This window comes from Mandrillus leucophaeus, unplaced genomic scaffold (assembly GCF_000951045.1).
Source record: "Mandrillus leucophaeus isolate KB7577 unplaced genomic scaffold, Mleu.le_1.0 Scaffold949, whole genome shotgun sequence".
Taxonomy (NCBI): Eukaryota; Metazoa; Chordata; class Mammalia; order Primates; family Cercopithecidae; genus Mandrillus; species Mandrillus leucophaeus.
The window spans coordinates 933579-958741 of record NW_012110352.1 but is presented as its reverse complement, the minus strand read 5'-3'; the positions used below and the strand labels follow the sequence as shown (position 1 = coordinate 958741).

The 25163-nt window shown below is 37.6% G+C and overlaps 1 protein-coding gene across 1 annotated transcript in view; it reads left to right on the top strand.

Annotated features, from left to right (window-relative positions):
* TBC1D8B (TBC1 domain family, member 8B (with GRAM domain)) overlaps nucleotides 1-25057 on the top strand; it is a 67396-nt gene extending 42339 nt beyond the window's left edge. Inside the window, exons 13-21 of the mRNA XM_011970459.1 lie at nucleotides 771-900; nucleotides 1448-1546; nucleotides 13211-13279; nucleotides 13443-13683; nucleotides 14413-14478; nucleotides 15986-16069; nucleotides 17128-17184; nucleotides 18375-18472; nucleotides 22526-25057. Of these exons, the coding sequence (XP_011825849.1) occupies nucleotides 771-900; nucleotides 1448-1546; nucleotides 13211-13279; nucleotides 13443-13683; nucleotides 14413-14478; nucleotides 15986-16069; nucleotides 17128-17184; nucleotides 18375-18472; nucleotides 22526-22882 (1201 nt within the window). The 3' untranslated portion in view covers nucleotides 22883-25057. The remainder of the gene's footprint in view (nucleotides 1-770; nucleotides 901-1447; nucleotides 1547-13210; nucleotides 13280-13442; nucleotides 13684-14412; nucleotides 14479-15985; nucleotides 16070-17127; nucleotides 17185-18374; nucleotides 18473-22525) is intronic.
* The last annotated feature ends 106 nt before the right edge of the window (nucleotides 25058-25163 follow it).

The following is a 25163-nucleotide window of genomic DNA, read 5'->3' as shown; positions in this document are numbered from 1 at the left end:
TTGTATGTGTGTGTATGTGTGTATGCTAAATGAATAAATATTTGAATGGGCAACTATCGTAATGCCACATGAAATCCCATTATATACAGAATAAAATACAAACATCTTACTCTGGCATTCAGAACTCTGTGGTAAGGGCTCAGTTTACCTTTCTTCACTTATTTCCCCCTATACACTTCTACATACCCTATATTCCACTCTTACTGGGCTATGTGGTATTTGCCAATTACTCTCTGAGTCTGTTTGCTTCCTTCAAAACCCCAAATGATTCCTTCACTATCCCATTTCCCTCACCCATGCCCTCCTAACGCTCAACCATCTTCAAACTCCACTTCTTGACCGGGCGCGGTGGCTCACGCCTGTAGTCCCAGCACTTTGGGAGGCCGAGGCAGGCAGATCACCTGAGGTCAAGAGTTCAAGACCAGCCTGGCCAACATGGCAAAACCCCATCTCGACTAAAAATACAAAAATTAGCCAGGCATGTTGATGGGTACCTGTAATCCCAGCTACTTGGGAGGCCGAGGCAGGAGAATCATTTGAAATCAGGAAGCGGAGGTTGCAGTGAGCCAAGATTGCGCCATTGCATTCCAGCCTGGGTGACAGAGCAAGACTCCATCTCAAACACAAAGAACAAGTTCCACTTCTTCATGAGACCTTCTCTTGTCCTTTCAGTTGAAAGTAACCTCTACCTAGGGAGAAATTAGGTGTCATTTCTCTGCTTTAATAATGGTAGTTCCACTAATTATTGTATTACTATCACTTTTCAATAGGTTCTTTGACAATGTCACTAATAAGGATAGTCCATTGCCTTCAAATGTTCAGCAGGGTTCAAATGTGAGTGATGAAAAAACCAGTCATACTAGAGTGGATATTACAGATTTGATTAGAGAATCAAATGAGGTAAGTTTTTTCATTCCATAAATATATTACCTAGCATATTTTAAATGATTGAACTATGGTATATCTCTAGTGGTATATTAAGTGTAAGATAATAATGCAAGTAGACGTACAACTTAAAATCCAACGTAACTTTTAAAATGAGTTTTGTGAACTGTTCCTAGGTTGTGTAACCTCCTCTGCCTCAATTTGTTTTTCATTAAATGAAATTAAATTCACTTGCTTTCACAAATAATGACTACTTTAAACATCTATCTCTGTATCAAAAGGTGAATTATTCTCATTATTATTATTCACTTCTTAGAGATTACGAATTTTACCCATATTTTTGTACTTAGTCTATGTACATAGTAGATGGAATTCTCTCCAGTGAATATATTTAAAAACTGAACGTGGGAGGTGAAAATTTGCAAAATCATTGAACAAGTCAGGAAATTACCTAGAAATAGAATCAAGGCCTCCAAGAATTGAGTCTGATAAAACTGAATTGTAAAAGAAGAAGTGGATGTTTATTATGAATGAATATCTACTGAAATCATATCTCTTGCAGAAATATGGTAATATTCGCTATGAAGATATACACAGTATGCGCTGTCGAAATAGGTTGTATGTGATACAGACCCTAGAGGAAACAACAAAACAGAATGTGGTAAGTATGCAACCAATGGGGAAAAACCAGTTGGAGTAATTTTTTTCTTTAACTTTCTTTAGAAATTATCATTCTGGGCAAATAAACAGGACTAAACTTTTGAGCTAGATCCTTGCCAAGGTTTAGCCTATGGTAAATTATTTTTTAGAGAAAATAAATTATTTTCTTCAGGTTAAATTATGTTGCCTTCTCCAACATGTTTTGTACTATTTGACCTTCAAGACCACTGAGACAGGGTCTCGCTCTGTTGCCTAGGCTGGAATGCAGCGGCATGATCATGGCTCACTGTAGCCTCTACCTCCTGGGCTCAAAAACTCCTTCTTCCTCAGCCTACTGAGGAGCTGGGACTGCATGCACACACCACCATGCCTGGCTGATTTTTAAAATTTTGTTGTAGAGATAGGGTCTCAGTGTGTTTCTCAGGCTGTCTCAAACCCATGGGCTCAAGAGATCCTCCTCACCTAGGCCTCCCAAAGTGTTGGGATTACAGGCATGAGCTACCACACCTAGCCTGCAGCTCAGTGTTGAATGCTATCATGTTGGCATTTAAGCATAACATATTTGTGATGTGCTGCATCAGTAAGAACAGCTGATCTACACAGTAGTCAGTGCTCCAATGAATATTATTATCCTTGGATACCTAAAGTAAATACTATGTTTTAAATACTTGTCTTTTTAATATTTGGATGGCTCCATAAGCAGCTGTTAATATTGGTTGCCTTTGGTGAATCAGATTAATAGATTGCTGGTCAGAAGGAGGAGAGTTTTACTTTGCTGTTTATATTCTTCTGTACTGTTTGAGCTTTTATCATGGCCATGTGTTGTCTTGTAAACCTACTTGCTTAAAGGCCAAGGTCCTCAGAGATACAAATCTGGGAAGACTAACATTTCTGAAGATTCCAGGTTTAGATTTCAATTGAATAATTCAGTGAGGTTACTGTGACATGGTTAGCATAGGGCCCCTTGTGGTTCAGTTTTTATATGTTAGCATTTTTTTTTAATTTACTGAAGTAATACATGCTCACTGTAAATAATTTAAGTATTACATCAATGTAAAAAGTAGATTCCCCATCCCAGAAGTAAACATCTTAAAATAATTTGGCATATATCCTTTCAGATCTTTTCTCTAGGTGTCTGCACACATACATGTGTATTGGAAGGATATAGTTTTTGAAATGAGATCATACTAGTCACTTTGCTCTGCAACTTTTTTCATTCAAAAATAGATCATGGTTATTGAATATCAGTAAATATAGATCTACTTCACTCTTCCTAATGCATTGAATAGTGTACCATAATATGGATATGCTATTATTTACTCATTGTTGATGTACATTTAATATGTCTCCCTTTTTTGCTCTTACAAATAATACTGTATGTAAACATTCTTGTATATATATTCTTTGCAAGATAGATATCTGGAAGTGGAAGCTGGGTAAAAGGGTATGCCCATTTAAAATTTGACAGGTCCCTGCCAAATTATGCTTCAAAAGATTTTGCCAAATTGTAATCCCACCAGCAGCCTGTAAGAATGTCCCTTTCCCCACATTCTCACTAACACCAGATATTTAAAATCTTGAATTTGTTGGCCAGGCATGGTGGCACACACTCGTAGTCCCAGCTGCTCAGGAAGCTGAGATGGGAGGATCACCTTGAGCCTGGGAGTTCCAGCCTACATTGAGCTATAATCATGCCACTGCACTCCAGCCTAGGCAACAGAGCCAGACCTTGTCTCTAAAGCAAACAAAACAAAATCTTTAATTTGTGCCAATGTGATAGATCAAATATCACTTTTCATTTAAGGTTTCAATTCACTGATCACATATGTTTATTAGCCTTTTTAATTTAGTCTCTTAATTGCCTATTCATAGCCTTTGCCTATTTTTCTATGAGATTGTCTTAAGTATTGATTTGTAGGAGCTCTTTTGACTATTAGTAGTACTAGTTCTTTGTCAGCTATATTTGTGGCCTAATATTTCCTGCTAGTCTTATTATTTTTTTCATTATCTTTATAATGTCTTTCAGATTATACAAGTTACAAATTTTCATGAAGTCTTTCTCTTTTTTATTACATGGTATCTGGGTTTCATATCAAACTTAGCAAGCTTTCCCTATTTAAAATTACATAAATTATAAAAATATTTTTTCATATTGGCTTATAGTACTGGTATTGCTTTTTTAACATTTAGAACATTAATACACCTAGAGTATATTTTTGTTTATTATGTAATATTATGTTTTTTCCAACTGAAATCACTTATTTTGTAAAAACCAATTATTAAATAGTTTAACTCACAGTATTCTACTTTTTTCATATGCTAAATTCTTACGTACATACATGGGCTTTATTTCTGGACTTTCTTTTTTTGTTACTACAACAGTACCACACTGTTTCAGTTACTGTAGTTTGTCTATTTTGAAATCTGTTAAGGCTTTTATTCATTGTAACAATCTGTCTTTTTAAATGTTCTTTAGTAAGCATTTTTAGTTTTCATCATGTAGGTCTTACACATTTCTTTTGGGTTTATTCTACCCCTATATATTTTGTGGTTTTGCTGCTAATATGAATGAGATCATTTTTCCTTTACATTGCCTAATTGTTTATTGGCTGTGTGTGTAAAAGTTATTGATTTGGGTATGTTGCTTTTCTAAGTGGTCGCATTATTGACTCTCATTAATTGTACTATTTTTTTAGTTGACCTCGAATTTTCTGAATAGACAAGCATGTCATTTCCAGTCTTAGAATTTTGACCCTTCCTAACATTTATACCTCTTTTCTTTTTTCTGTGTTATTGCATTAGGTAGGATCTTCAGAGAATTATTGAATAATAGCAGTAGAAGCAGGCTTCCTTGTTTTTTTGTTTTGTTTTGGTTTTTGTTTTTGTTTTTGTTTTTTTTGAGAATGAGTCTCACTCTGTCACCCAGGCTGGAGTACAGTGGCACAATCTCGGCTCACTGCAACCTCCACCTCCTGAGTTCAAGCAATTCTGCCTCAGCCTCCCTAGTAGCTGGGATTACAGGTGCCTGCCACCATGCCCAGCTAATTTTTGTATTTTTAGTAGAGATGGGATTTCACCATGTTGACTAGGCTGGTCTCAAACTCTTGAGCTCAAGTGATCCACCCACCTCGGCCTCCCCAAGTGCTGGGTTTGCAGGCATGAGCCACCACACCCAGCTGCATGTTTTTTATATAGGTAAATTATGTGTCACAGGGTTTCATGTACAGATTATCTCATCACACAGGTAATAAGAATGGTACTCAATAGGTAGTTTTATGATCTTCACCCTTCTCCTACCCTCCATACTCATGTAGGCCCCTGTGTCTATCGTTCCCCTCTTTGTGTCCATGTGTACTCAGTGTTTAACTCCCACTTACAAGTGAGAACATGCAGTATTTGGTTTTCTTTTCCTCTGTTAGTTCACTTAGTATAACGATCTACAGCTCCATCCATGTTGCTCCAGAGAACATAATATTATTCTTTTATATGGCTGCATAATATTCCATGGTATATATTGACAACATTTTCTTTATCCAGTCTACCATTGATGGGCATCTAAGTTGATTCTATGTCTTTGCTATTGCGAATAATGCTGTGACATACATACATATGCATGTGTCTTTATGGTAGAATAATTTATACTCCTTTAGGTATATGACCAGTAATGGGATTTCTGAGTTGAATGGTAGTTCTCTGTTATTTGTGATATCTTCAAACTGCTTTCCACAGTGGCTGACTTAATTTACATTTCCACCAGCAGTGTATAAGCATTCCCTTTACTCCACAGCCTCACCAGCATCTTGTTATTTTTTGATTTTTTAATAATCACCATTCTGATTGTGTGAGATGGTATCCCATTGTGATTTTGATTTGCATTTCTCTAATGATTAGTGATGTTGAGCATTTTTTCATACGCTTGTTGGCTGCATGTAGGTCTTCTTTTGAAAAGTGTCTGTTCATGACCTTTGCCCACTTTTTTATGGAGTTGTTTGATTTTTGGTTTTATTTATTTATTATTTATTTATTTTTTGACAGAGTCTTGTTCTGTCTCCGAGGCTGAAGTGCAGTGGCAAGATCTTGGCTCACTGCAAGCTCCACCTCCCGGGTTTACGCCATTCTCCTGCCTCAGCCTCCCGAGCAGCTGGGACTACAGGCATGTGCCACCACGCCCAGCTGATTTTTTGTAGTTTTAGTAGAGACAGAGTTTCACTGTGTTAGCCAGGATGGTCTCAATCTCCTGACCTCGTGATCCACCCGCCTCAGCCTCCCAAAGTGCTGGGATTACAGGCGTGAGCCACCACACCTGGCCTGGTTTTTAATTTTTTAAGTTCCTATGGATTCTGGATATTAGACCTTTGTCAGATGCATAGTTTGCAAATATTTTCTCCCATTCTGTAGGTTGTCTGTTTACTCTGTTGCTAGTTTCTTTTGCTGTGCAGAAGCTCTTTAGTTTAATTAGTCCCATTTGTCAAATTTTATTTTTGTTGCAATTGCTTTTGGCATCTTTGTCATGAAATCTTTGCCACCGCCTATGTCTAGAATGGTACTCCCTAGGTTTTCTTCAAGGCTTTTTACAGTTATACATTTTACATTTAAGTCTTTAATCCATCTTGAGTTGATTTTTGTATATGGTGAAAGGTAGGGATCTAGTTTCAATCTTCTACATATGGTTAGCCAGTTATCCCAGCACCATTTATTGAATAGGGTATCCTTTCCCCATTGCTTGTTATTGTTGACCTTGTTAAAGATCAGATGGTTGTAGGTGTGCAGCTTTATTTCTGGGCACTTCATTCTGTTCCATTAGACTATATGTGTTTTTGTACCTGTACCATGCTGTTTTGGTTACTGTAGCCTTGTAGTATAGTTTGAAGGTGAATAACGTGATGCCTCTAGCTTTGTTCATTTTGCTTAGTATTGCTTTGGCTATTTGGGCTCCTTTCTGGTTCCATATGAATTTTCTGTAATCGTTTTTTCTAATTCTGTGAAGAATGTCGTTGGTAGTTTGATAGGAATAGCATGGAATCTGTAAATTGATTTGGTTGGTATGGCCTTTTTAACAATATTGATTCTTCCTATCCATGAGCATGGAATATTTTTCATTAGCTTGTGTCACCTCTGATTTCTTTGAGCAATGTTTTGTAATTCCCATTGTAGAGACCTTTCACCTCCATGGTTATTGTATTCCTAGGTATTTTATTCTTTTTTTGGCTATTGTGAGTAGGACTGAGTTCTTGATTTGGCTCTCAGCTTGGACAATGTTGGTACATAGAAATGCTACTGATTTTTGTATATTGATTTTTGTATTCTGAAACTTTGCCAAAGTTGTTTACTAAATCTAGGAGCTTTCGGGCTGAGACTATGGGGTTTTCTACATATAGAATCATATCATCTGCAAATAGAAATAGTTTGACTTCCTCTCTTCCTATTTGGATGCCTTTTATTTCTTTCTCTTGTTCTGGCTAGGACTGTCCATACTATGTTGAACCAGAGTGGTAAGAGGGGGCATCCTTGTCTTCTGGTTCTCAAGGGGAATGCTTCCAGCTTTTACCCATTCAGTATGATTTTGGTTGTGGATTTGTCATAAATGGCTCTTATTATTTTGAAATATAGTTCAATGCCTAGTTTGTTGAGGCTTTTTAACATGAAGGGATGTTGAATCTTATTGAAAGCTTTTTCTGCATCTATTGAGATGATCGTGTGGTTCTTAGTTCTGTTTTTGTGATGAATCACATTAATTGATTTGTGTATGTTGAACCAACCTTGTATCCCAGGGATAAAGCATACTTGACCATGGTGGGTTAGCATTTTGATGTGCTGCTAGATTTGGTTTGCTAGCAGTTTGTTGAGGATTTTTGCATCTGTTCTCCTCGAGGATATTGACCTGAAGTTTTCTCTTTTTTTGTTGTGTCTCTGCCAGTTATTGGTAGCAGAATGATACTGGCCTAATAGAATGAGTTAAGGAGGAGTCATTTCTCCTCAATTTTTTGGAATAGTTTCAGTAGGAATGGTACCAGCTCTTCTTTATATGTCTGGTAGAATTTGGCTGTGAATCCATCTGGTCCTGGGCTTTTTATGATTGGTGTTTTTTGTTTTTTGTTTTCTGATTCAATTTTAGAACTTGCTTTTGGTCTGTTCAGGGTTTCAATTTCTTCCTGGTCCAATCTTGGCAGGTTGTCTGTTTCCAGGAATTTATCATTTCTTCTAGGTTTTCTAGTTTGTATGCATAGAGGTGTTCATAGTAGTCTCTGAGGGTATTTTTTGTATTTCTGTGGGGTCAGTGGTAATGTCTCTTTGTCATTTCTGATTGTGTCTATTTGTATCATCTCTTGTTTCTTTATTAGTTTAGCTAGTGTTCTATCAGTCTTACTTATTCTTTTAAATAGCCAAGTCATGAATTCATTGATCTTTTATATGGCTTTTCATGTCTTGATTTCATTCAGATCAGCTCTGATTTTGGTAATTTCTTGTCTTCTGCTAGCTTTGGGGTTGGTTTATTCTTGTTTTCCTAGTTCCTCTAGGTGTGATGTTAGGTTGTTAATTTGAGATCTTTCTAACTTTTTGATGTGAGCATTTATGCTATAAACTTCCTTCTTAACACTGCTTTAACTGTGTACCAGAGATTCTGATATGTTTTATCCTTATTCTCATTAGTTTTAAATAATTTCTTGATTTCTTCCTTAGTTTCATTGCTTACCCAAAAGTCATTCAGGAGCAGATTGTTTAATTTTTATGTGATTATATGGTTTTGAGCAATCTTCTTAGTATTTATTTTCATTTTTATTATGCTATGGTCCAAGAGTATAGTTGTTATGATTTGGGGTTTTTTGAATTTGCTGAGGATTGTTTTATGTCTGATTGTGTGGTTAATTTTAGAGTATGTGCCATGTGCAGATGAGAAGAATATATTCTGTTGTTTTTGAGGGGAAAAGTTATGTAGATGTCTGTTAGGTCCATTTGGTCAAGTGTTGAGTTCAGGTCCCAAATATCTTTTTTAGTTTTCTGCCTTGATGATATGTCTAATACTGTCAGTGGGGTGTTGAAGTCCCCCACTATTATTGTGTAGTTATCTAAGTCTCTTTATAGGCCTCTAAGAACTTGTTTCATGAATCTGAGTGCTGCTGTGTTGACTGCATATATATTTAAGATAGTTGTCTTCTTGTTGACTTGAACCCTTTACCATTATATAATTCCTTTTTTGTTTTGTGGTGTTGTTGTTGTTGGCCTAAAGTCTGTTTTGTCTGAAATCATAATAGCAACCCCTGCTTTTTTCTGTTTTCCATTTGCTTGGTAGATTCTTCCTCATCCTTTTACTTTGAGGCTTTGGATGTCATTGCATGTGAGATGGGTCTCTTGAAGACATCATACAGTTGCATCTCACTATCTTATCCAACTTGCCACTCTGTGCCTTTTAATTAGGGCAGTCTGGTTACATTCTGGTTAGTCTGTTTACATTCAAGGTTAATATTAATATATGTAGATTTGATCCTGTCATGTTGTTAGCTGATTATTATGCAAAATTGATTGATTGTGTAGTTGCTTTATTGTGTCAATAGTCTATGTACTTAAGTGTGTTTTTGTAGTGGCTGATAATCGTCTTTCCTTTCCATATTTAGCACTCCTTTTAAGATCTCTCATAAGGCAGATCTAATGAACATGAATTCCCTTTGCATTTGCTTGTCTGAGAAGGATCTTATTTCTCCTTTGCTTATGAAGCTTAGTTTGGCTGAATACGAAATTCCTGGCTGGAGTTTCTTTTCTTTAAGAATGCTGAATACAGGCTCTCAATCTTTTTTGCCTTGTAGCATTTCTGCTGAATAGTACACTGTTAGGCTAATGGGATTTCCTTTTTAGGCGACCTGCTCCTTACCTCTAGCTGCCTTTAATATTTTTTCTTTCATTTTGACCTTGGAGAATCTGATGACTGTGTGGCTTGGGGATGGTTATCTTATATAGTATCTTGCAGGAGTTCTCTGCATTTCCAGAATTTAATGTTGGCCTGTCTAGCAAAGTTGGGGAAATGTTCATTTATTTTTGTCTAAGCTAATTCAGAGAACCAGTCTTCGAGTTCTGAGATTCTTTCCTCAGCTTGCTCTATTCTGTTGTTAATGCTTGTGATAGTATTATGAAATTCTTGTAGTAAGTTTTTCAGCTCTATCAGATCAGTTTGATTCTTTCTTAAAATGGTCATTTCGTCTTTCACCTCCTGTATCATTTTATTGTGTTCCTTTGATTCCTTGGATTGGGTTTCAACATTCTCCTGAATCTCGATGATCTTCATTTCTATGTATATTCTGAATTATATGTCTGTCATTTCAGCCATTTCAGCCTAGCTAAGAACCACTGCTGGGGAACTAGTGCAGTTGTTTGGAGGTAAGGTGACATTCTGGTTTTTTGAGTTGCCAGAGTTCTTGTGCTGGTTCTTTCTCATCTGCGTGAGCTGATATTCCTTTAATCTCTGAAGTTGTTTTCCTTTGGATGGGTCTTTTTTTTTTTTTTTGGCTTTTGTCTTCTTTGATGCCTTGGGGGTTTGATTGTGGTATAAGGTGGGTTCAGTTGACTGGCTTTGATTTTGAAGATTTCAGATGGCCAAAGCTCACCTGAGCTTTCCTGAGATGAGTGCACTACCTCTGTGGGGCTGGTACCAGACCTCCAGCTTTGTTCTCTGGGCCCTCGGGGCTAGGAACCTGCTCTGCCAGAGAGGCCGAGGTGTTCCCAGTCCATTGGCTTCATCACTACAGTGGAGGTGCTAGCCAAAACACTTAATCGAGGTGGTGGCAGTGGAATCCATGCTTGCTCGTGCATGCCAGCATCCGTAGCAGGGTGGCAGCGTACACATGCATTGGCTCAGGCTGGGTGCCAGTAGGAGCCTTTACCTTAGTTTTCACAGGTGGTATATACTGGCAGAGTATTTTAGTGTTGTGTTTTGGGCTGCAGTCCGGTAGGTGGCACTTAAGAGTGTTAGCCAGCAGATGGCTTCTTGCTCTGCTGCATGGCTCCGGGGTAGTGGTCTGTGATTGGGGGCAGGGAGATGGCCCATTCACCTAGTCCACCCCTGGGCCTTGGAGGAACCCCCTCCAATTACTGGCTTCATGCCCACATTTCTTTTGTTGGGTGCTCTGGTTCACAGGGCCCCCTTAGGTAGGAGCCACAGTTGGCAAACAGGTCTTATCCTTACTGAGTCGGCCCTGTGGAGGGAGGCACACACCAACCCTCTATCAACCTGCGAACCTGGGTGTCTCATCTCTGAGTGATGCTTGGGCACCACCTAAACCAGAAAGTCCCGCCCAGCTAGAAGCTGCGGGGGTGAGTAGTGTCACCTCATCTGCTGTCCAAGTGCATCCCGAGGGTACCCGGGGTTGCAACTGCCAGCAGAGTTTAGGCTGAAGCTGGACCACTGGGCTGGAAGCTCTAACAGGCATCGCCCACCTGGCTACCAGTGGTGGACCTTGGTGGGGTCACCTGCCCTGCCTTTTGGGTGTTTCCAGGGACAACAGGATGTTGCAGCCACTGGCTGAGTTCAGGCAGAAGCGGGACATCTGGGCTGGAAGCTCTAGCAGGTGTTGCCCGCCTGGCTACCATTGGCAGGAGTGGGTGGGGTCATCTGCCCTGCCAGGAGTGGGTGGGGTCATCCGCCCTGCCGTGTAGGTGTTTCATGGGACAACAGGAGGCTGCAGCCTCTGGCTGATTTCAGGCAGAAGCGGGAGTGCTGGGTTGGAAGCTGGCACCAAGCCTTGTCTGGTGAGGAGGGTGGACCAATCTTACTGCTCCCAGGCACCATGACTGTGGCCTCTATTGGGTCTGTGGCGCTAGTGTTGGTCTGTTCCGGGATCCGAGGCTTGTAGAGGTCCCCTTGGACTTAAGAGTTGCCGCCACAAACCGTCTGGGTGGCTCTCTGCCTCAGTTTAGAGGTGAGGTGGGAGGATGAGAGTCGTGAGTAGGGAGTTAGGGCAGGGGAATTCTCCCATTCCCAGCCTTACACAGATCCCCATGGAGAGTGTGAATTACCCTTTCCCGTATTGGGGAGCTTCTCCTGACTCAACATTGATGCTAGATAGGCTACTGCCCAGCTTCACTCCTCTCTGCTCTCTGTGTACCCTTGCTGCTTTGATGGTTCCCAGTGTGGTTTCTTAGATGGTCGGCTTTTAGGGTCAGTGTTCACTAAACCCTTTGTTTCCCCTCCATAAGAGAGCAGCACCCATTATCTGCTTGTAGTTTGCCATATTGGCCCATCCCATGCTGGGCACTTTTTTTTTTTTTTTTAAGACAGGTTTTTAGACAGTCTCACTCTGTCGCCCAGGCTGGAATACAGTGGCATGATCTTGGCTCACTGCAACCTCTGCCTCCCAGGTTCAAGTGATTCTTGTACCTCAGTCTCCCAAGTAGCTGGGATTATAGGCGTACGCCACCACACCTGGCTAATTTTTGTATTTTTAGTAGAGACAAGGTTTCACCATGTTGGCCAGGCTGGTCTTGAACTCCTGGCCTCAAGTGATCTGCCTGCCTCGGCCTCCCAAGTGCTGGGATTACAGGCGTGAGCCACCATGCCCCTGCTGGGCACTTTAAATGACCTCTGTATCCATGCTTAAATTACCCACTTCTCAATGATAGTCATTTGTGATTTTTTTCATCTCACTTGCCAGAAATTTGTCCATCTTATTGATTTTTTCAATAAACCAAGTCTTAATTTTATTTACTGAGTCTACTGGGTTTTTTTTTTTTAATTTTCCCTATTTCCTCAATTCTAGCTTTTTTCTTTACCTTTGCTTTCAAATTTCTTAGATACCATAATGATTGTATCATTATTGTATCACTTGTTGAGTTGTATCACTTGTTGAGTCCCTGGGCTCATTCGGCAAATAGAGACTCACTAGCTTTATGGACATTCAGATTGTTGGATGAAAACTCTGATTGCCTTATAAACTTCAAAGAATTCTCCTCTGCAATTGGTAAGATGATTTTTTTAAGAAAAAAAAAAAAGTGCTCCTAGAAATACTTAGTACTGCCTATTATTGCCAATTCAGTCAGATTGTATCACCATGGGTTACAGTGTGTTTAGCTTTAGTAATAAATGGACCCTTTTCTGCATTTGTTACTAAATCTAAGTATTTTGATATTATTTTCCCCAACCCTTTCAGAAAAGCAAACTGTTAGATGTGAGTGTTTTAAGGGTTAACATAAGGAAGTGCTTCTTCTTCATGGAACAGGATAAAATTACATATTTTCTAAGCTTATTACTTATTGGATTATGTTTTTTGGCATAGATAGGGAATGTACATCTCCCAATGCCTTTGAAGTATTTAATGGCAACCTCACATGATGACTAGATATGCTGCTTATGTGGCAAGAGAGGAATATATGGAATAAGACTTAGAATAGTGTTACTTATATTTATAGACATTAAGTGGCTGTCCTGTGGCAGTGATTTCTGAGTATGAAGAGATGAAGAGCAAAGTACATATTACAGTAGAATTGAACTAGTCTACTACTACTTTTTAAAAGGATAAAATAGATAATAACTTTATAAGATAACTTTTTATTATTCATTTAAGAAGTTAAAAGACAAATATTTTCTTCTAGCAGAGAGAGACTCTAAGTAAATTCAAAGAGAATTTCTTTATTGCAATGTTAAATTCTGTGTACTAAATTGCTTTTAATCTTTTTAAAGTTGCGTGTTGTATCACAAGATGTGAAATTGAGCCTTCATGAATTGGATGAACTTTATGTCATCTTCAAGGTACTGTTGTTCTTTTTTAAATGAAAAATAAAGCTTTTTTAGCAGAATTGTATCACAGCCATTCTAATTATTTTTATCTTTATTTTAGCAAACATGGTTTTTAAAATCTTCCAAAATTACTTTTTCTAATTAGTAACTTTCCCTTTTTATTTATTTTTAATAGAAAGAGCTGTTTTTATCTTGTTATTGGTGTTTGGGTTGTCCCGTATTGAAGCATCATGACCCCAGTCTGCCATATTTGGAACAGTATCAGATTGACTGCCAGCAGTTCAGAGCGTTGTATCACTTGTTGAGTCCCTGGGCTCATTCGGCAAATAGAGACTCACTAGCTTTATGGACATTCAGATTGTTGGACGAAAACTCTGATTGCCTTATAAACTTCAAAGAATTCTCCTCTGCAATTGGTAAGATGATTTTTTTAAGTTAAAAAAAAAAAGTGCTCCTAGAAATACTTAGTACTGCCTATTATTGCCAATTTAGTCAAATGTATCACCATGGGTTACAGTGTGTTTAGTAATAAGTGGACCCTTTTCTGCATTTGTTACTAAATCTAAGTATTTTGATATTATTTTCCCCAATCCTTTCAGAAAAGCAAGCTGTTAGATGTGAGTATTTTAAGGGTTAACATAAGGAAGACAACGTCCCAATTTTCCCACTCTCAGGTGCATGGGTACTACAGAAGGACTTACCCCCACCGCCGCCGACCTCCCCATAAAAATTCAACCACATAGCCTAGAAGATAATACCCAGCAAACATGTTGTACCTACAAACATGTTGTAGACATTATTCCTTTGCTTTTCCAGATACCCCAGCATGCTTTCTTATTGGGGATCACCCCTTGAAGATCAGTTCTGTCTTCCACAGGCCTCATTCAAAAGAAAAGAGAAATCTGAGATTGGGGAAAAGGAGCTAGGAAAGAGAGCATTTTACTTTTTTGATAAAGAGTATTTTGCTTATACAATTATACACTTGAAGGAGAGCATCTGACTGACTAGGTGGTTAATTGTTAGCTTAAGTAACAGGTTTCTAAATCCTAATTTTTGACTAATATCTGTATCTTAATCTTTGTTGCTGAAATTGATTCAATGTTCTTTAGATACATGATTATTTACAATTGAATTTTATTGAACAGACATAATGTACAATGGAAGTTTTACTGAGAAGCTTAAGCTGCTTTTTAAGCTACATATTCCTCCAGGTAAGAGTTTACCAGTCTTTAATGATGTACAGCAGGAATTTATTCCATTTTAACAAATATAATTACAGATTTTTTTAACAACTAAACTAATTTTCAACATGATATAAGATCGTTGCTTCATTGTGGCCCTCAAATTATATTATGACTACTTTTGCTAATATAGATACAGTGATCTTCTATGGAAGAGATCCTGTGTAACATATGGGCCCACAAGTTTCCTTCCTGTTAGTATACTGTCAATTTAATGATAAATAGTTTGTATATAAGAATTACATATCATTTGCTTGTTGGTATAATGTTGAATTGTTGTTGTCATTAGAGTGGAAATTAACTTTAGACAAATTGCCAAACTCGCAAAATACTACAAATTATTCAGAAAAATGGGACAAGGCAGCAGGGATATTAAACATTTTAAAAAGGAAGCACAATAAAAGCTATCATGTATTAAGCACTTGCTCTGACAAGTTATTAACTTTACATGCATTTTTTAAATTTAATTCTCACAATATCCCTGATAGGTGGTATTATCCTTCCAATTTTGATGATAAGGAAACTGAGAGCTGGAAAGATTAAAATTTGCCAAAGATCACATCGCTAATAAATTGCATAGCAAACTGAAGTCTAACTCCAAAGCTCACATTTCTTTATATTCTTTCGTACTACCTCAAAATTACCACACCATTCAGTTTACTTGTTTTTCCCACTGATCTGAAGAGGATGCCTTGCCAAGGCCTGATCCCTACTTTGTGAAAACAGTCTTAGGCTTTAAACTGAAGGAGCATTGCAAAAAGTACCTTTTAACCGAGATTGGGTAATTCACAAAAACAAACAGCACCTTATAATTTGTTTAAAGCTACACCTGGGATCCCTTTTCAGCTTTTCTCAGGATAGCCAGGAAATATTCTTTACCAGACCAACAAGCCAAAGGCCATCTTTAACCCTTCACACACTCAAATCACAAACACAGTATTAAAAGCAAAAGACAAATCACCTAAAAATTTAATTATAAAAGGAGTTTAGAATGTTTAATATTGTCATCAACTATGCTTTTAACAGAGAGATAAAAAATAGGAAAAACATTATTTACCTGTTAAAGCACAGGTAGGAAGTAAACTAAAGCACCCAACTTTCTGTTTTCCTTATTATTGAGGATGTTTTTTTAAATGGCTGAAGTCACATTTTCAGAGATTTCTAAATGCCAGATTTAAACAATTTCAACTTTTAATAGCTCTTGGAAAACAATTAAAACAACAAGTAGGAAAAATAATAAAACTCAAAATGATCAAGTACTTCTTGTATTTACTATATTTTATATATATTACGTATATTACAGTATAATTACTATATATTACAGTAGAGTAGAACCACCTCTACATTTCTTCACTTACATCTTTCTTATACAGAAATTCTTTAACACCCGGTTCCCAGATTTTCCTGACCCATTATGAACCTCATCTCTGCCCCTGGTTGTTAATAAATGTAATTTGGGTTATTTATATGTTTTCAGCTTATACTGAAGTGAAATCTAAGGATACTTCAAAAGGAGATGAACTTTCCAAGGAAGAATTACTTTATTTCAGCCAGCTCCATGGTAAATACCTCTTTAAAACTTTAACTGTTTTGATGATTAGTCACCCATAAAGATCTTGTTGACTTAGATATACTTTACCCAGCTAAAATTGGGCTTCATTTTACCTTATGCTTCTTTTGTGTTACCACAGCACTTAGCATGGTCCATAAATGTTTGACCGGTTAACCAAATTGCATTTTGGGACTTTGATTTATGGATTTCTTGCTTATTGGAGACTCAAAAAAGTATTTTGTTTCTACTTATGTTGCAGAAATTTCTAAAATGTATTAGATCATTTTCATGCCTTGATAAAATACAATAGAATATTTGATGATTAAAGGTCATAGCTATTTTTCAAACAGTGAATACTTATTATAAATCACTGTAGGTGTAGGAGACAGGGATGAGTCTGTCTCCAAGACAAAATTTAAAGTGATATGAGCTTATTTTTGTGTCCTTTAGTTTATTTTCATAAATATTCAATGTCCTATAGAGGGATGAACCCTGATTAATGTATATTTGTGGTTATTATATGTTAAAGTGTTTGAACATTAAGTTTGAAGGGACCTTACAAATCTCTTCCTTTTATAGATAAAGGCAAGGCAAGTCTCTTCCTTTTATAGATAAAGGCAAGTCAAGTCTCTTCCTTTTATAGATAAAGGCACTGAGGCCCAGAGAGAAGTGACTTGTGCAAGGTTTCACAGTGAGTTATTGCCACAGTCAGGGCTTTGTAGCACACTCTTCTGACTTCCAGTATGTGCTTTTTTCCACCTGATAATAAAAGTAATATAACTGTATTTAAAGAAAGTCACAGAGAAGAAAATACTACTCAGAAATAAATACTTAATATTTGGTATACTTCCTTCTAAGATTTTTTAAAATATGGATTTCCCCCCGGTGTTCTTTTTACTGTGAAAGTTTTGGAATATTTTGTCTTCTGATGATAGGTCAAGTCAGCTAAAATTTGTTTGCAGAACTGAATAAAGTAATGTGCTTATATGTCTATACGAAACATTATTTTACTTTCAAAGAGTATTTGTTAAACATCTTACAGAATGCAATTGCATCTTTTCTTCTAGTTTCCAAGCCTGAAAATGAGAAGGAAGAAGAATCAGCAAAACACAGCCCTGAAAAAGGTACTGTGATCTAGGAGTTATCATTTAATTTATTTAGTTATTGTTTATGCAAATAAGGATAGCTACAAAGGGGGAAAAGATGGATTCCTTTTAAAGGCTATTGATGTCTCAGAAATTATAGAAAATATGATAGTAAATGACCCATATTCATTTAATTTTATTATTTTTAAAAGATTTATTTTTAATTTCAAAAGTAATAGATAATTCTTGGAAAAGAAATTCAGACAGTACATAAGTCCTTTTGCCTTCACTCAACCCTACCCGAAAACATTTTTGCCTATATCCTTTTCAGATCTATTTCTGTGTATACACAACATATGCAGACATCTCTCTTTTTAAAACAAAAATCCATAAGTACTGTTTTATAATTTCCTTTTTTGATTTTGCAATATATCATGGACATCTTTTAATGTCAGTACATTTGTATCTTAAACTCTTTGAATGAGTAAGTAGTGTTTCAAATTTTTGAAAAAGAGCCACTACAGACCACTTTGTTTTGTTTATTTGTTTGTTTGTTTTGAGATGGAGTCTTGCTCTGTCACCCAGGCTGGAGTGCAGTGGCATGATCTTAGCTTACTACAACCTCCGCTTCCCAGATTCAAGTCATTTTCCTGCTTCAGCATTCCGAGTAGATGGAACTACAGGCACCTGCCACCACACCCGGCTAATTTTCATATTTTTAGTAGAGACAGGGTTTCACCATGTTGGCCAGGCTGGTCTCAAACTCCTGGCCTCAGGTGATCTGCCTGCCTTGGCCTCCCACGGTGGTGGGATTACAGGTGTGAACCGCCGTGCCCAGCCCACTTTGGTACAATATATGCATATTAAGAACATAATATAGAAGCTGTTTTAAACTTAATAATATACATGAGAATGAATACATAAAATTTGCATTATTAAGTCGGGGTGTATTGTTTTAATCTAAATATGTCCTTTCTCCCTCTCTTGCCACATCTTCACTAGTTCCTAACCTTCCCAAAGTAAACGTTTTAGTCTAAACAGAAATGGGAAAAGTATTCTGAGAGCCAGTGGGTGAAATGAAAGGTAATTTCAGATCATTTCCTGGATTAAAAAAAAAAATAGACTCTTATATCTCAGTGAAATACCTTTTGATCATAATTATTATTTTTGAAATTTGAGAAAGTATAGTGGGCTGTTCCTTATGAAATGGTTTTACTCCCTTTCTTCAGGCAAAGGGAAAATTGATATTCAAGCATATCTAAGTCAATGGCAAGATGAGCTTTTCAAAAAAGAAGAAAACATTAAGGATTTACCAAGAATGAATCAGGTATAGCATTTTCAAAAAGAAAATTCTAAGTTCTTGCTTTTTTGTATGAATGTGGGTGTAACCTCTAAAATAGCTAACATGCTATTCCCAAAATAGTTAAATAATGTATGTATTATCTAAGTTTCAGATGAGCATGGAAGAGTGGGAAGAAATTTTTTAATGATTTTTTTTTATTTTTAACACTTAAATGTGTCTAGTGTTTCAGAGAATTCTTCTGCTATGACATGCACCTATAGAAAAAATATATGTGTAATATATTTCCAACTTTATTGGAAATGTTAATTTATTCAGTAAACATTTGTTGACTGTCTACCAGATACCAAACCCAATGCTAGGTACTGGGAATGATAAATTACTGAGATGGGTCACACCCTGGTTCCTACTGATCTTATATCTGAACATAATCTTAAGTTCCTCTTTTTCTTATACACTGCCTAATCAAAATATGTTCTTCTTTTTTTAATTAAAATCTGGTTAGTACAGATACGGAGGATCCCGAGAACTTTACCAAAATGAAAACTGTCAAACAACTTCATATTTTTCAGTGGACTGTATCATTTGACAATTGAATAAGTACTTTCTAAAATGAGTCAGTATGATATATTTATTCTAGAATTATTATAAATGAACAGTATTATTGTTTAGGGAAAAATTCTCTCAAAGTGCCTTTTTTCCTCTACTCTCACACCACAACAATAACAATCATCAACATAGAAGAAAACATCTGTGGCCAAATGTGTGGGGGTTTTCCCCACCACCAAGCAGTAGATACCAGCTGAGTGTCCTCCAATTAAATTCCAACACTATCTACCTAGAAATAGTATGAGATCCCACAGGTTGAGTGTTCAGTCCCCAAGACTGCTCCCTCCTTTCCCCCAGTAACAAGTCTGATCTCCTGAACTTCTGGCTGACCAACTTCAAGTTGGGGTTCCCACTATCCCTTCTTTGAGTTTGATTAATTTGCTACAGAGAGACTTACAGAACTCAGAGAAATCCTTATATTTACTGGTTTACTAAGAAGGATATTTTAAAGAATACAGATAAACAGCCTGAAGAAGAGATACATAGGGCAAGGTCTGAAAGGGTCCCAAGCGCAGGAGCTTCTGTCCCCATGGAGTTGGGGTGTGTCACCCTCCCGACATGTGGATGAGTTCTTCTTTACCTTCCTCCTGTCAGCCTCCATGCATTCAGCTATCAGAAGCTCCCCGAACCCAGTTCTCTTGGGTTTTTATGGAAGCTTCATGATGTCAGCATTTCTTCCCCCAAGGATATGAGGTAGGACCCTTTCTAGGGAGGGTTTAAGACCAACTATCAGAAAGCTACTCAGGAGGCTGAGGTAGGAGAATCACTTGAACCTGAGAGGTGGTGGTTGCAATGAGCCGAGATTGTACCATTGCACTCCAGCCTGGGCGACAAGAGCGAAACTCTGTCAAAAAGAAAGAAGGAAGGGGAGGGGAGGGGAGAGGGAGGGAAGGAGGAGGGAAAAGGGAGGGAAGGGAAGGGAAGGGGAAGGGAGGGAAGGAGGGAGGAAGGGAGGGAGGAAGGAAGGGGGGAGGGAGGGGGGAAGGAAAGGAAAGGAAGAAGGAAGGAAGGAAAGAAAGAAGGAAGGAAGAAAGGAAGGTTGGAAGAAGATTAGAGTGGGGAGAAGATTCTGTTTTCTGACGCCTGCCCCTGTGGCCTAATACACCCAACATTATAAGACAATACTGTAACAAAGGACTATGGGAGTTGTGAACTAGGAACCCAGAAAAATATATTATATATATATTTATATTTATATAGGAACACTAAAACTGTAGATTAATTAAGAAAGAAAAATGTTACAATATATTATCATGAAGTGTATCTTTTGTATATGATTTTTATTTACAAGTAAACTTTTCTGGTAGGATGATTGACTTGTAGAATTCTTATGTTGGAATTGCTTTTGTAAATTGACAGGTATCTTCTAGGAATATCTATGGATCATCAAGGTGCAATTAGCAGGCAAACCCATTTATCTGTCAACTTAGGCCCCACTTCAGCCTTTAAAGAGAAACATGTCCAAATGGGTTCCTTGGACTGGGCACGGTGGCTTATGTTTTTTCTATCCCAGCACTTTGGGAGGCCAAGGTGGGAGGTTTGCTTGAGTCCAGGAGGTCGAGGTTGCAGTGAGCTGTGGTTGTGCTACTGCACTCCAGTCTGGGTGACAGAGCAAGACTCTGTCTCAAAAAAAAAAAAAAAAAAGTGTTACTTGGAGTCACCTTGTACTACTAGATAGTCCCAAAACTTATTCTTCCTTAAATTTTCTTTTTTATTTTTGAGACAGAGTCTGGCTCTCTCTCCCAGTCTGGACTGGAGTGCAGTGGCACGATCTTGGCTCACTGCAAGCTCCGTCTCCCGGGTTCACACCATTCTTCTGCCTCAGCCTCCCGAGTAGCTGGGACTGTAGGCGCCTGCCACCTCGCCCGGCTAGTTTTTTGTATTTTTTTAGTAGAGACAGGGTTTCACCATATTAGCCAGGATGGTCTCGATCTCCTGACCTTGTGATCCACCCACCTTCTGGCTGAGCTACCCACTCCAGCCATTTCGGATTAAGTGGAACTCATTTTTAATTGTTACAATTGGTTAATGAATGAATGATTTACGTGTAGGGAAATACGGTGTAACCATAATAGGTCCTTTACCTGATGTACACAGCAAGTCAGTAAACCGAGACATTAGGTTGCAGCAGAGAAAGAGGTTTGATTGTAGGGTTGCTGAATAAGATAGGAGGAGGCCTCAAATCCCTCTCCTCGAGGAGTTTGAGACTAGGGTTTTTAAGGGGTTTGGAGTGGGCCAAAGTGTGGAGATCATTGGTCGAAGAATGCAGGGTGTAATCATTGGACAGGGAGGTGAAGAAACTATTCTCATGCTGGTTTTGTTCTTCTGTCGGGGTCTTCAAACTGGTTTGCATCAGCTATTTTGCTGGAATTCAGGATTAAACTTCTTAATTCTTAAACAAAAGCCTTATGATTCTAATGTCAGTGACTTTTCATTACATGGAAGCAGGTCCAAGTGCAGCCTAATTTATGCATAATTATAACTATATTTCTGTCCAGAATTCTTGTTCACCCTGTGAGGACAGCTCCAAAGGGACTTTGCCTAATTAGAAGTACCACCTGGCCAGCACAGTGGCTCATGCCTGTAATCTGAGTGCTTTGGGAGGCTAAAGTGGGAGAGGATCACTTGAGGCCAGGAGTTTAAGATCAGGCCAGGAGTTTGAGATCAGCCCAGGCAACATAGTGAGATCCTGTCTCTACAAAAAATGTGAAAATTAGCCAGGCATGGTGGCATGTGCCTATAGTCCTAGCTACTTGAGAAGCTGAGGTGTGAGGATCACTTGAGCCCAGAAGTTGGAAGCTGTAGTGAGCTATGATTGCACCACTGTACTCAAGCCTGGACAACACAGCAAGACCTTGTCTAGGAAAAAAAAAAAATAGCACCTAACATTTAAGTAATGCTGGCAGGCAAACAGTCCAGGAATTAGTCTGGATAAAATGTACTGCTATTAGGCAATAAGTGAGAGCATCTAAATGAAATTTCCTTCCATGCTTCATACTCATCTTTTTTTTAAGATGGAGTTTCTCTCTTGTTGCCCAGGCCGGAGTGCAATGGCATGATCTCGGCTGACTGCAACCTCTGCCTTCACGGTTCAGGCAATTCTTCTGCCTCAGCCTCCCAAGTAGCTGGGATTACAGGCGCCTGCCACCACGCCCAGCTGATTTTTTGTATTTTTAGTAGAGACGAGGTTTCATCATGTTGGCCAGGCTGGTCTCGAACTCCTGACCTCAGGTGATCCACCTGCCTCGGCCTTCCAAAGTGCTGGGATTACAGGCGTGTGCCACCACGCTTGGCCCATACTCAACTTTCTAGAACCAAGATTTATTTTGGGATTAATCACCAGTTCTTATAATTTCTAGGGTGAAGCTTCTATGGTACAAATCCTATATAGGAGACTATTCACTTCTAAGTTCTCTTTATATTTGCTAAGTCTAATATTCAAATGTGATATTTTCAACTTGTGTCTTCTAGTCTCAGTTTATTCAGTTTTCAAAGACCCTCTATAACTTATTTCATGAGGACCCTGAAGAAGAATCATTATATCAAGCCATTGCTGTTGTAACCAGCCTTTTACTCAGGATGGAAGAAGTTGGAAGGAAACTACATAGCCCTACATCATCAGCCAAAGGATTCTCTGGTACTGTCTGTGCTTCTGGAGGACCCAGTGAGGAAAAAACAGGGAGCCAGTGGTCATTTGCATTTGAACAGATTCTTGCATCGCTGTTGAATGAACCAGCATTGGTGAGGTTTTTTGAGAAACCCATAGATGTAAAAGCCAAGCTGGAAAATGCAAAAATTTCTCAGTTAAGGTCTAGAACCAAGATGTAAATCCCTAGGAATTGCCTATCATAGACCACCAGTTTACTAAGATTCCTGTAGCTGTCAGCTTGATTCCTGTGAGTAGGGCTCAGGGATTTATCTTGTTAAAAATGTGTCTGAAGGCCAAAATATATATCCAGAAGCACAATGCATCATTCCTTTGTTGTTGATAATGGGCTTTGTTAGCACTTTTTTAAAAAAACAAAAAACAAACAAAAACAAACCACATTTGTTATCTCAAATTTTGATGATATTCTCAAATACAAATATACTTTTTTATATTTCACAATATATGCAATATCAGGGGAATATGCTAAATGTTACCACCAGAGGGCACAAGCATATCACTTTTAGTAAGGAAATTACTAGCTTGTGTTGCTATTTACATATGAATTACTGATGATTTTGAAAAGACAGTGTTATGCTTGGGTGTTAGTGAGGCTGATATGTCATGTCAATCGATAAACCCTACTTTCCAAATTAGCTAGAAGATTACCATTTGGGGCCCTTGTTTTCAAGTTATCTAACTGAAATATTAACTTTTTAAAGTTAATCTCATTCAGTCTTCTAGTAATAAATGGTTTTTTAAGTACCTTCTACAGTCTTCCTACCTGAGGGGTTCAGAGGCTGCTGACTCACACTGCTAACTCTGTTACTGATAAAAGCAAATCAATAACTCTAAATTCTGGGCCAATATTAAGAAAAAAACAATATTGGATTTGGATTTAAGCTGGATAAAACCAGCCTTCTGAGAAGGGCTAAGAAATGGTTCAATTAAATGTATAGGTCTTAAGAAATCACTAGAAATTCTGGGCACTACTGTTTGTGGCATTTGTCTCAGAGTAGCTTATGACTGCTTTGGTTCTAGCTGTAGATTTTGGATTTTCACCAGTCATGTGTTAATTTACATTAGATAGTAAAGAATGGCTACACTAAGACTGAATTATCTTATAGTCTGGCAAGCACATAAAGTATACTTGTATGTAATGATTGCCAAGGTAACAGAATTGCTGACATCAGTCTAAAAAGTTTTGACTCTCCAATTTGATGTGTAATTTCTATATACTTTATGCTGCTTGTATTTCAATCATTACACAGACAGTCCATTTAGAGATAATGGGCTTTGTTAGCACTTAAAAAAAAAAAAAAAAAAAACAGCAAACCACATTTGTCCACTGTCCTGTGCTATTCCTACCAGGGGCAATTTATTAATCAGTTGACTTAGGAAATTGGGGGAGAAATCATTCATTGGAGCGTCTTTCTTTACAAAAGACGTTGGTTATAAGCTCTTTGACTTTTCTAGATGTGAAACCATGAAAGGGCAGACCTCCTTCAGAGTGACTCAAGAGGTCTCCCTTTCTTGGAGGGAGTTGGTACAGTCATCCTTTGGGAAGAATCCACTGTGAACAAAGCTCAACACATGGGGCTTCATCGCCCATAGAATATGTTATTTTCAAAGAAGTTCAAGAATTTTCAAGTTGAGCCTTTGAAAATTCCATAAATTGGTTTTAGCTAAACACTTACCAGTAGTATCTTTAAAATGATTTAATAAACCTTGTCTTTTCAAGGAAATTACCACTTAAAGAGATAGTTGGTAAATAAACATCTATGCCTTTTCTCAGAAATGATTTGCTGAACTATATCCATATTTTAGAGCTTAGTTAATAGTTTATATGGAAACTATTATACATCTGCTATTATGCAATGATTGTTAAATTACACTGAAGTAGCTCCAGAAAGACACATGTATACAAGGCACTATTGTACACACTTTGTTGAATATTTTGTCAGTTGTATTTACAAAGAAAGGTACTTTCTTAAGAGCATATGTTATTAATATTTGATATGATTTTAAAGTCAGAACAGTACAGATTACTGAGTATATTTTAGCCTCGATTAATTAAAATTCAATACTGAAAGAGATTTTTTGAGTTGCAAAATTTTATAAATGCAAAGCAAAAAGAAAACATTTATTTTCTGAGTCTGCAGGAGAAACAAACTAAACATTATAGATTTTTATAGCTGCTATCTTGTTAACCAAACAGGTTGTTCATAATATTAAAAATCTTATGTAGTTGTGTTAAACTGAACCAGTTCATTATACCTTATACATTAAATTAAATATGTTATAAGGTGGCTTTACTTGTCTTTATAAAAATAAATATATCTACTAAACATGAAAAATGGTTTACTTAAAAAGATTAATATTGTTTATCATGATACCTTTTTTTCCTTTTTCTTTTCTTTTCTATCTTCTTCTTTTTTTTTTTTTTTTTTTTTTTTTTTTTTT